Source organism: Crassostrea angulata, chromosome 2 (genome assembly GCF_025612915.1).
Source record: "Crassostrea angulata isolate pt1a10 chromosome 2, ASM2561291v2, whole genome shotgun sequence".
Taxonomy (NCBI): Eukaryota; Metazoa; Mollusca; class Bivalvia; order Ostreida; family Ostreidae; genus Magallana; species Magallana angulata.
This window is the reverse complement of record NC_069112.1, coordinates 72656985-72669793: the sequence shown is the minus strand read 5'-3', so window position 1 is coordinate 72669793 and position 12809 is coordinate 72656985. Positions and strand designations below refer to the sequence as shown.

General features: G+C 34.6%; 1 protein-coding gene across 1 annotated transcript; it reads right to left on the bottom strand.

Moving 5' to 3' along the window:
* Positions 1-3654: 3654 nt before the first annotated feature.
* LOC128172338 (uncharacterized) lies at positions 3655-12158 on the bottom strand. The gene is made up of 9 exons (XM_052838136.1): positions 12016-12158; positions 11097-11777; positions 9265-9968; positions 8540-8734; positions 7749-7957; positions 7295-7409; positions 6736-6856; positions 5013-5128; positions 3655-4489 (listed from the first exon to the last, which is right to left on the bottom strand). The coding sequence occupies exons 2-9, from the start codon at positions 11716-11718 to the stop codon at positions 4436-4438; spliced, it is 2136 nt and encodes a 711-aa protein (XP_052694096.1). The 5' UTR covers positions 11719-11777; positions 12016-12158; the 3' UTR covers positions 3655-4435.
* Positions 12159-12809: the final 651 nt, after the last annotated feature.

Sequence of the window (12809 nt, the reverse complement as noted above, 5' to 3'; positions counted from 1 at the left end):
AAATGTTTTAGGAAAATTATATGTCGAACACAGTTTCTGTAATCGTTTCAAAAATTCTTTAAACAATGAGATGTTTAATGGCGAGTTAAATTTTCATAGGGTATCGAGCATTGTTATGTACAGCATGTACTCATGATTCATGTCAGGAATTGTATTTTTTTTTTAAAAACCGAACCCACCTACAAAACACTGATCGAGCGAGCCCAAAGGGAGGGGTTCATGTTTAATGACGATCAAGTCAACATGCTGGTGTAGACTTTAAATAAAGATCTATTAAAAATTGATAAATGTATATGAGGTTACAGTGAAAGAACTGAATGGGAAATATTCTCTACCTTTATAATATCAGAATTGAAAAAAAATAAATCAGTAATCTGTTTGATGGGAAGATGTGAATTGTCTAGTGACGAGACATTGTGGCTTCTGTTAACAAACCCCTATTTAAAGTGAAGTTTGATTTTATGTCTTGCTGATCAAAACCATGTAGACTTGTTGATGAGAGAAAGATATGGTCATGGCTTTATATGCTGTGGGGGATGTGTAAACTTTTACTGTAAAATTAAATGCATTGGTTAATGGTTAGAACCATTTTAACAAGATTTGGACTTTCAGTAGGACATAACTATCTTTGTCTTGCATCAAAACCAATTTAAAATGATGCGGTTTTAAGCGAAATATGCACCGATTGTGTAGTCTTTGCTCAAAAACCAGACAAATCTTGTTGATTTCAAAGACCCATGACTGAGTAGCCAACAATAACATCGACATTTGCCTGCGTTACATTGCTGTTTGACACAACTACCAAAAGTCCAAGATCTTGTAAAAATGGTTCTAAATAGATGATCATATAGCATCTAGCACTTAGTACCTCTGGCAGATAGAAAATTATAATGTGGGGGGGAGGGGCAATATATTGACTCTGTGAGATATGGTACATAAGTGCATGTTAGGGAGGCTCCATGATTATAGCAAATTAACCATCAGATCTAACTTAATAATTCTTTTAAAGCAATGTTCAAGCTATAAACTTTTATTTGATAAAGATCAATTTGAGATGCTTTTGAATTAGCTATGTAAATTTGAATACTTTCCTAATTCTTTATATAAAGTTCTTCTTTTTAGGGAGATTCATATGGTCTAAATAAAATGGCTGTGACCATTGAGCCTTCTTAATTATAATTCTTCCCTCAACGCTCACAGAGGGTGTATTTTAAGGGGCATTTTGTTTGTTATTGAATACCTGTATATTTGTTATTATTGTTACATGATTATATATAAGATACTTATAATTGTCTGTTAAATCTTTTGAAAATGAAATAAAATTTACAACCTAGACTTTTTCCTTGAATGTCGGGCAAGTAATTGTTGATGCACTGGTGTTGTTTCTTTGTTGAAATCAAAACTGTAAACCAACTTGGCGAAGACTTTATTTCGCGAATTACCCAGAGATAAAATGGTTCGAGATGACAATTTTTTGTGACCATGTTTTATCCACACTCGATATATCACAAAGCCTAGTTCACGGCAAAAAAAAATTCACAATAAAGAGGTTCTTGCGATTCTTGCGAATATTTATCGCTTGTTTGTTTACAGTATATAGTACTGCATACAGGGTAATTTTCGCCTCCTGTAATTTTCGCCCTTTATACACTTGCAAACAGCTTTGTGTCGTCTTAAATTCAACCAGATACAGTTGTGTGTGTAAACTGTAAGGAGAGATAATTTGAACCATTAAAATTCGCCCAGTCATATACAAATGTATATATTCGCTCGCTGACTATGGTTAAAAGATTGACCCTCCCCCACCCACCCATCACTGATTTATGTCCTGTATCTGGGCTGTCAATGTCTCCAGGGAACAAAAATATACACCATTCTGCACAAACCACAGTTTAGTAAAATATCCTAAAAGTTAATATGTGTTTCTCCAGACCTACCCGGTATATTATGCCAATATAAACACAGCATACAGTTAAAAACTGGCTTATATATTATTATAAATGAATGTCCTTGAACTTTAACTATAATAACCTTGACCTTTTAAGGTACAATGCAACTGCATATTAACAAACAGTCTACACATTTTACCGTTTAGGAATATTAGCAATCGCCCATCTTTTTCAAAATGAAAGCCTCAGATTTGTTGTTGATATAAAATTTATAATTTAAAAACTATTATAAGAGCTAGCACAAAAATTAATCCATGAGGAGAAATGACTAATCTGATAAACACCCTCCTTAAAATGTCAAAATATGAAAATGCTTCTGTAATAGAAGAGAAGGAAAGACCACAATTAGGCTCGAACTCGGGACCCTTCAGTTTAAAAACTAACGCTCTACCGACTGTGCTAAAGGGTTAACCAACTTTCTAGCGCTAGTATGAGCGTGGCAGTACTAAGCCTTCATATACATACTATTACACTACCATAAAATGCTTATAAAAGGATGCTGTGACGCATCGTATGCTACCTTTCTTCATACTTGTATTTTCATGTATGCCGTTATTTTATAAATAATTAGAAAATCTTAAAACATTATGTATTTTATATCATTCTCTTTTTACCGGTGTAAAGTGGTTTTAAGATTGAAATAAATGAATCTGAATCAGGTACAAGTAATTGACAAAAAATGTTGGACCTTTTTTTTTCATTTCGCATGTAATTTATCTTTGATAAATGCATAATTATATATTAAATAGTGCCTGTTTGGGAGGGTAACAGTTGAAATTGACACCTTGAGAAAACTATTGTCAACCGACGCGAAGCGGAGGTTGACAATGGTTTTTGAGGGGTGTCAATTTCAACTGTTATCCTCCCAAACAGGCACTATTTATTTTGTTATACTGAATGTCTTAATTTTTAAGAAAATTTCACTTCTTTTATATAGGAATAACATGAATTCTACAGCGAACCGTACGCGCATAATTTTCGCGCATGTAACAATTTTTAATGTTACCCGTTGCTAAGTGCGTTGCTAACGCTGAGGGTAATATAGAAAGGATTATGAACTGCGTCTTAACCAATCAGATTTCAGTATTTAAAATGAAAGTATAACAAAATATAAATAGTGCCTGTTTGGAAGGGTATCAGTTGAAATTGACACCCCAAGAAAACCACCGTCAACCGACGCGAAGCTTTTAAAGAAAACTTACTAGCTGCTTTTATGTAGAAATGATGTTAATTCTACGTCGAACGGCACGCGCATAATTCATGCGCATGTAACAATTTGTTGCGTTACCTGTTGCCTAGTCTGTTGTTAACACTGAGAGTAATAGAAATTCAAAATCAAAATATTTTATTTTTTGCACTTTAAATTTATATCCCATTTGGGCCATTTTATCACGGACGGGCTATTATATCCCATTTGGGCGATTGGTCCCAACCTGTTGATTATTAAAACTGTCATTTTGTTTTTTGTTAAAAAAAAATTCATCATTTAAACATCTATGTTTGTTGTTAATCATTTGTGACTGTCAGACCGGTTCGAATACCAGCGCCAGACAGCTCAGTTGGTGGAGCAACTGACTAGAGATTCAGGGGGCTCGGGTTCGAATCCCGGTCTGGTCCATCACTATTTCTTCCATCCCGTTACACATTTATACATTCAAGTACATCCCTGATTATTCAACACCAGATTCCAGAAACATATACATGCAAGAGCATTCAAAGGATTTATTATTTTGCAATACATCATTTATAACATTACACGCCATAACAAGTAACTGCAGAAATAATACCATGTTTTTTTCGATTGCAGAAGATTTTTCAAGCATACGTGATATATATAGATGACAGTGTTACACATTTCTCCCTAAATTAAACCATATACATTTACAAGCTGATATACCCTACTTGTATTTTGAGAATGAATTTTAAAACAATAGGATTTTGTAAAAGCTATTATGTGCCCTTGGCATATACATATACAGTAAGCATATACACCAAAGCTTCTAATTAATCACAAATGATATTGCACTTTTAATTCATAAAAAATGAATTCTTCTCATATAAATAACTCAAACAAAAATGATTAATAATATGATAAAACAAAAACATAACAAAACAATTTTTTAAAAGATAGGTGCTGATATTATGTAATAAAAAGCAAAAAAAAAAAAAAAGAACGAAAAAAAAAAATTGAAAGAATGTTGGAAAGTAAAGACCTTTGTTTCCAATCCTAGAGTAAATTTCAACTCCACATTTGGAAAAGACACATACAGTATAATACAATTCTGTTAGTTCCACTTAAAACTAAAAAGCAACATGAAGCAATATTGCTTTACATGAAACAAGACCACTTAATAAACCACTGGTACATGTAACAACATGAGTTATACAACAATCTTCTTGCATTTTTCTCTCATTAATTTTCGATGTCAAAAGTGATGGGGTTATGAGGTATCATGATGTCATTTCCTGTAGACTGGGCATGCTCACTAGCTGTTTCCTGGAGACTCTAAATGACGTCTGCAGACAGGACAGGTAGCAGACTGTAAAAGGGTCAAAGGTCACCAACACACCACAAAACGTTATATACATGTACAAAATTTAATTTTAGCATACATATGCTTTTATGATGTAAAAACATTCTGCATGACAATCTCTTTTTATGATTAAATGTCATTGAGAGTACAAAGTGTAATGTTTTCTGCACAATTTGTAGTAAATTGAAGTATAAGGAGAAAATTCATTAGCTAACCAATTAAAAATATTAATTGGTTTTGTACATTTAACTCTTTTTTAAAAAAACACTTTGTGGTTGATTTAGCATAAACTGTGCCAACCCGAATTAAACTCCTTAAATTGGGTTCCCTCTTATTTCGGAATAATACCTGTAATATCTTATTGTTTAGATTGATACAGTACTTAACCAGTACAACAACAAAAATCCTTGTATTTTAAAAAAAAAATAGTTCTACTTTAGTATTTAGATAATTTTCAAGGTAACTATAGGATAAAATGGTTTTGTCAAAACATAGATAGGTTGTTTTGTGTACCTACTGTACTTCTTACCTTGGCCAGCCAAGCTTGGATGCAGTGGAGATGAAACAAATGGTTACACGGAAGATGGGAACTGGTATCCATGACAACAAAAGAGGACAGACATATAGAGCAGGGGGCAAGGTCATCTGTAATATGAAGGTCACTTATAAATAATGTAATACATAAAATAGTGAACAATTTCTTCTAAGAGTTATGAAAAGAAAAAAATTGGTATCATATAGCTTTTTTATACATTTTATGTGTTATTACACAATTGTATACACACTATAGTCTGTCCCAAGATATTTTTGCCGCATATTTTCTTAAATTATTCGATATTTATAAATACCCCTTAATTCACATGTTCACTCAATAGTATGAAAAAATCCCAAGATTTCCCTTTTGAGATGCCCCCTCTAGCTTATCATGTTTCAATACACGGCTAAAAATAGAAAGTCTGAAGGGATTTTGCACAATCTAATTAAAATTAGACCTTTGATCCGCTCCTTACAGATCGCTACACAAAGCGATCTATCAGGAGCGGATAAAACATCTACTTTTAATTAGATTGAGATTTCCTCTCAGACTTTGCGAGTTATTCCGAGTGACTTTCGAATGGAAAAAAGATGTCAACACTCCAATTTAAATCTCCATAGGAAATCTGTTTTCGCTCCTGTGAATTTCAACGAGGGAAAAATTATAATGTATTATTGAAGTTATCTTGGAAAATTTCCCTTTCAATGATTTCAATTGCACTTCTTTCACAGGTATGTGTATTTTTATTAAAAATTGTCCAAATGTGCAGCATAAATATCTTGGGAAGGACTATAGTATCAAAATGCATGATACATACAAATTAAAATATGAGGAACTTATATAATTTCACATATTCATTTCCAAATTTTTCAGTACATCTTTTCATTTAAATGGGCATCTTAACTCTTAAATTATACTACATGTATAAAATCCCCATATACAAGGTTCTTATACTGTGAATTCCTAATTAAATGCAAAGAAATTAATATATATCATAAAATTGCAAGAAGCATCTCTCGCGGACTTTAAAACCTCGCAATTATTTTCTGATAGTCGATAACTATAGAATATATGGATAAATGTTCCGCGTTTGCGATTTTATATTCTTGCACTTTGATACAAAACAGCGGGATCGCAGAATTAAGTACTCGCGTAATATAAGAAATTTACAGTATCCTAATTAACTAACAATTATATAATAAATATTACTGTAAAGTTAACGTACTATATTTGGCTGTGTATTCTATTTAGCACTATTAGTGGGATGCGTCTACCGCTAAACCAAGTTCATCGCTAAATGCCATGCATATATGTATAGGAATAGGCACATTCAGGATTAAACTAAATCCAATCCACACCAACTTGTTCAAAAACTATTTTTTGCCAAATATGATAGACGCCAAATATACAATGTTATACGTAAACTTTACAGTACTGTATAACCATTAAAAAAAATAACACCTCTGCATAAAAAAAAAAAAAACACCTGCACACTAAATAACATTACAGATACAGTTGAACTTCGATATCTCAAACACTGATATATTGAATACAATGGATATTGCGAAGTGATCTGTAAGTCACAACCCCCCTTTTTTTAAAAGTATTTTACTCTCGATATCTTGAATACTTGAATATTTCAAAGTTTTCAAACAGTCCCATCTAGTTAAAGATAACAAAGTTTGACTATAGAATGATGTGTATGAATAGGTGATACCGATTTGCTGGTCCGTGACTGGGTTGGAAGGAAGGCTCTCAATGGTAGATACTGAGGCGGGGGGTGGAGCCTGTTCCTCCCCACCCCCAAGATTTATCTCCTGTAGCTGGGCAATCATTGTCTGCAGGAACAAAAATACATCATTCTGTACAAACCATATTTTCATAAATACTGAAAACAGTTAATATGTGTTTCTCATTTACTAAGCCCCCTTGGAGCAGACATAATATAGTATGAACATGGTAAGTTTCTGCCTCAGGTTTTTTTTTACGCCTCGCTACACTTGCAAACGGTTTCACCGCATCTTGAATTTGCCAAGACAATATTACTTTTATCAAGGTTTGTTACTGACTGACTATGGAAGTATACTGGTTTGATAAATTTCATAGACAGTTAGACATCAATTTGGGAATGGTCGTTATCTTTCATCAAAATTAAAACCTCAGGATTTGCTGCAGTATAACTTTTGATTTAAAATCTTATACAAAGTTAGTTCTATGAGAAGAAATGGCTGATCTAATAAACCCCCTCCTCTAGATGACTGCCTTATCACTGATACCTCAAACATGGCCTCCAGCTGGTGTGAGTCCAGTGGAGGCAGCAGGCTGATCTGATAAACCCCCTCCTCAATGTCATCATCCTCTGGTTCAGAGGTCACAGAGCCAACAGGGATTCTGTAAATTGAGATATTCAATTAGTTGGAAAAAAGGGGGATTCACTGATAATAATATAGATGTAATTAACACAAAATGAATTAAAATTGCAAGGAAGATTGCTTTCATTTTTGCATGTATTAAAAAAGTTAAAGCTGCTCATAAGGGCAGGAATGCTCAAAAAGATGAATTTGTTATCTAAAATTATGTGGAAAGTCACGCCTTCATTCATTTATGGTATTTTGTTTTAATTTTAGGAAGAGTGCAAATAAATTTTAGAACTTGTTCTACTAAATTGTGTAAAATATACAATGAAATCAGAAATATTTCAATGCAGTGTATTTAAGCCCTTACACTAACCTTTCAGGACTAGAGTTATCTTCCCTTCCAGAGCTCTCCAGTCTGTCAGCAGTCTGCCAATCAAGGTCAAGGACATTGTCATGGTGACCTTGACCTGAGCCAACACAGTGCCCGCAATCACACTCAAACTCGTCGTCAGCCTGACAGCTGTCTGAGCTCAGACTCGAAAATAGGTCAGGGACCGTCTCAGAGGAGTCATCACTGGAAATCTAAAAATAGAAAACAAATGAATCTGTTGAGTTTCAGGGACCATGTCAAAAGCATTATTACTCATTAGACAAAGTATTTGAAATTTAGTATGAATCCTTTAGATTTTACTGAATGTAGTTAAGATGAATCTTATATATATAGTCAGCAGTAATAAGATCCTGCATGTATTTTGATGAATTATTTTTTACAAAATCCAATTACTGATTTTTTGTTTCATATTTACAATAAATATACCATACTTAGCAAATTTGTATGATTTAAGGAAGAAAGATTTTTCAACAAATAAGAATATATTTTATTTTATATCTAGTTCGTTCTGTATTTATTAAATGTTTTTCAGCAAGAAATTTGACAGAGAAATGCCGCTTCTACAGTATTATAATACATGAATACACAACCAAATGTTAAGCATTAACAGTATTTAAGAGGACTGGATAATTAAAGCCATTTCTAGGCTATATTAATCTTCTTAAGATGAAGAACTCAGTCAAATTATATCTGAAAATCTAAAGATCAGGTGGTTAATTTTGTCGACCACCCAGCCTCCTTAAAACTCTTTTGGTTTTAATATTTATACAAACCTCATCTTCTGCCTTATTAAGTTCATGTTCAATGAAGCTGATATTCTCTTCTTGCTCCACGAGGCAGTTGACAGCAGCCTCTAAATCAGGGTCATTGTCAGAACACGCGGCGAGTCCACTGTCCAACCCAGCACCGCCCTCCACAAACTGATACCACACATCACTGTCACTGCCGCATGATTTACCACTATTGTCCTGTAAACATGGAAAAAATATCATTGATTCTCTTTTATAATACTGAATATAGGGTTATTTTTTGCCCCGTGTAATTTTCCACCTTCAATTTGCAAACAGTTTCGTCCCGTCTTAAATTTGCCCATGTATGCAGACACAGTTGTGTTTAAAGGGAGATAATTTGAGGCACTGGAATATGCCCAGTCTTAAATTTGCCTGCTGGCAACAAGGGCGAAAAGGGTGAAAATAAAACTGGGGCGAATATTTCCCTGTATACAGTAGAATAGGACAAAGTCCACAAATAGGCTAAAATCCATACTCTTTAGTTAAAAAACCAACGCACTACCAACTGAGCTACAAGGTTAACCCACTTGCTAGGGTTAGTAGGAGTATGGAAGTACTGAACCTTTATTACACACACTAATCCACCAGTTTAGATCAAATTTGTTAAATATCTTATATGTTACTGCACACTTTGTTTGAAAATAATTAAATTTTACAATTAAATCTCAATCAATTAAGCTTATCGGTTTTAGCATTTACAAACACACCTTATTTTCTTCATCAAGATGATCAAGATTCAAATGTTCCAGGAAGTTGTATTTCCCAACATCCTCCGCTAGGCGATTCACTGCCGCCTCAATGTCCTCATCATTGTCGGAAAGGACAACGCCCTCCACACAATGCCACATATCATTGCCACCACGATTTTCATGACAAGATTCCTCATGATTACCCTCAACACTTGGCTCCCTTGAGGAGCAAACAGCGCCCTCCACACAATCATGCCATATATCATTGTCGCCATGATTTATATCACTAGATTCATCATGATTGTCCGTGACACATGAGCATGATTCATCATGACCCATATCATGACGGTCACATGATCTCTGGTTGCTGTTCCTTATACCTCCCTGCTGTACAGAGCAACCTCCACAAAAACCCATCCTCTTATCTTGTTCTGAATATTTCAAATCTTTGGCTGCAGTTTGTGAATGACTCTCAGAATCTTTCTGACGACACGTTACATTTTTCACAGCTGGAAGAGAAGAGCTAGCCCTGTCTTGAGTGGCTGATTGGAATGGCAAAGGGGTCTGTTTACTCAGGTTGTCATGACAACGAGGAGGTAATTGTTGAGTCTGAGGTCGTGGGATTTCTGGGAGATCGTACCGTTCACTACTGCTGTCCGAGTCACTCGGCTCATTCCGTAGGTCCCTGGTTTGTGGAGCGCACTCAGTGACACAATTCGTACCTGAAAGAATTCAGATCCTAATCATGAAAAATGAGCGTAACATCTTATGATCATATGAGATATGACAAAATATAAGTGGTTATAATGAAGTCTTACAACATGCAAAGTATTGAAAGAATAGTTTCACAGAGTGAATTACACCAGCTAAACACTGTAGATAGTTTTAGGGTTCTCTTTTAACAAGGTGATGAATGGTAATGTTTAACTTATAAAAACTCAAAACATTTTCAACTTTTTTTTTCATTTCAAATATGTCTGCTGATGAATACTGCAAATATAAATTAAAATCCAAACCTCTAACCTGAGCAGAGGATCAAAGAGACAATATCAGAATATGTTTCCAATCATTAAATAATTTACTATTTCTGTTTTGGATGGAATTAATAACAAAAAAACACAAAATCGCAACCTCCCCGGTCCCGTAGATTTTTAGAGCAAATTGAAGAGAGAAGGACAGAGAGACAGAGAGAATTGTGATGCCGTTGTGCCACAATAAAAATATTTTCAACTGGGAGAAGGCGGTCTAAGTTATGAAACTTGTGCCCAATCCCAATTGTATTTTTGTACAATAAAATATTTTCAAATCACAACGGTTGTGGTCTACAACCGATTTGAAAATATTTTTATTGTATAGAAATACAATTGGGATTGGGCACAAGGTTCATAACTTAGAACGCCTTCTCCCAGTTTTCTCTCGTCTACAATTAAACTAATGATCTTGATGGGGTTTATAAGTGTAAAATAATAATTTGCTTTATCATTTATAGCGGTATATCACTGGTAAAGGAATGAAGCAAGCAGCCTAAACAGATGGCATTATACCAATAGTGTGTACAGTACAATGGAAATAAATGTATGAAAAAGCCTAGTTAGCCTACATAAATTGCATTTAACCCTAGTGTAATGTGGAATCATTTTTATTGGTGGAGGTCAATGTTTGTGGATAGCCAAAATTTTCCTGGTGCATGGGGACATTATTTCATTGGTAGCAAGTTTGGGATAATTTTGATAAATATTAAACAAATTCTTGTTAATTGGGGATGTAATTTTGTGGGCAAGGGTTACCCACGAAAGGCATGAACATTGGTCCCCCACCACGAACAATGATGATTCCACAGTATTCAATACCTATGTCCCTGGGTTCTGAATGACAGCGTAGTCTGTTTAATAGACTGGATCTCAGTCGGTCTGACAAGAACGGAATGGCATAGTGTAGCCCCGACATAAAGTCACATGTCTGACTGGTACCCTGAACTTGACTGGCTCCCGGCCCTGAATTATCCTGGTTCACTGCAGTCTCTCCTGATTTTCGATTTGGCTTCTGGTTCTTTGGGTCCCTACGATTTTTTTGTAAGCTGGAATATCGCAGACTATTTTCTCGAGAATTGTTACCATATTTAGAATTGCACAGACCATTTAAAAGGGAAGATAACTCTGGATGCTCTGCTTGAGTTCCCTCCCCTTCCTCTTCCTCATCTTCTCCATGCTCCTTGTCATACTCACAAGCTTCGGAGGAAGAGCAAGGAATTGTGGGAGTTTTCTTGGATTTCCCTTTTGAATATTTTGATCCACTCCAGGACTTTCTCCTGAGCCCTTCCCTTGTGTGGCTGCTTTTACAATGACATTCACCAGAATCTGAATCACAAGCAGGCGACTGAACTCTATTAATTTCACTTTTCTTTATTTTTCCGGAAAATGGTGGATGTGTTTTACCATCCTCATCACCCTCTTCTCTTGTGTTATCCTCCATTGCTCATTAAACTTGACGCCTGGAACATCTGACGTTCTATCTGAGATCATTGCCATTAGCTGTAATGACATGTTTAGATGTAAATCACATTCAATGAGCTTTAACTCCGCAGTAGACATTACGTTTCTATAGAACAAATTCGGAAAAGAAAAAAAAATTTTCCTTCTGTAGCACAGCCTTGATTGGTTAAATTTTAGGATGGAAAATTCCCTATTTTTTCTTATTCAAAATCAATTTGCCTGATGATAATAAATGGTTCTATCATTGAAAAAACAGGGTGATAAAATCAATACTTACTTGGATGTTCAGAAACTGTTGACATTTTTCCCTGTAATTCCGAGCCCGATTAAAAAAAATGGATGCTAGCATTTGACCTCATGGGCTGGAATGATTTTCATTAAAATTAATCTAAACGACACAAAACGATTTATTTTCTTTGTTTTTATTATCTATAATTTTTATTATTTTTTAAATATATATATTTTTATTTTATTTATTTTTTTTTTTTGAGTGTTTGGTTTTTTTTTTTTTGGGGGGGGGGGGTGACCAAATACATGTATATGGAGGATGGAGGAACTGTGAAACAGCTTATTTCAAATTACATAATCGGAAATTTAAGATATCTCAGCGCTTATGAGCGCTTAATTACTATACTGTACATCTATACATTTCAGATTCATTTTAAAATTTGCCTTTTAACCAGAGTCACATTTTTCGCAGAGCTATAGGAATATGTACATGTACATTGACCTCCCGCCCCCTCATCCACCATTTTTTTACCTGTTTCCTTTTCTTTTTTTCTCTACCATTTTTCTTCCTTGTTTATTGGTGTGGAACCGATGATTAATTTCTTTCTTTTTCTTTTTTGAAGTGTAGATCATTTGACAATAAATGGAACATCAGCCGAAATATAGATTATGGATGAAATCCAGGAATTATACCCCCACCCCCACCCCCATGGAAAAAAAGGAATGGAGAGGGAAAGGGGTGGACATATTTAGGTGACTGTGTATCTATATGAAACTTGTTGGGTGTCTATAAATCGCGGAGGTTTACCTATCGTTATTTTATTTGAAATTTGATTTCATATT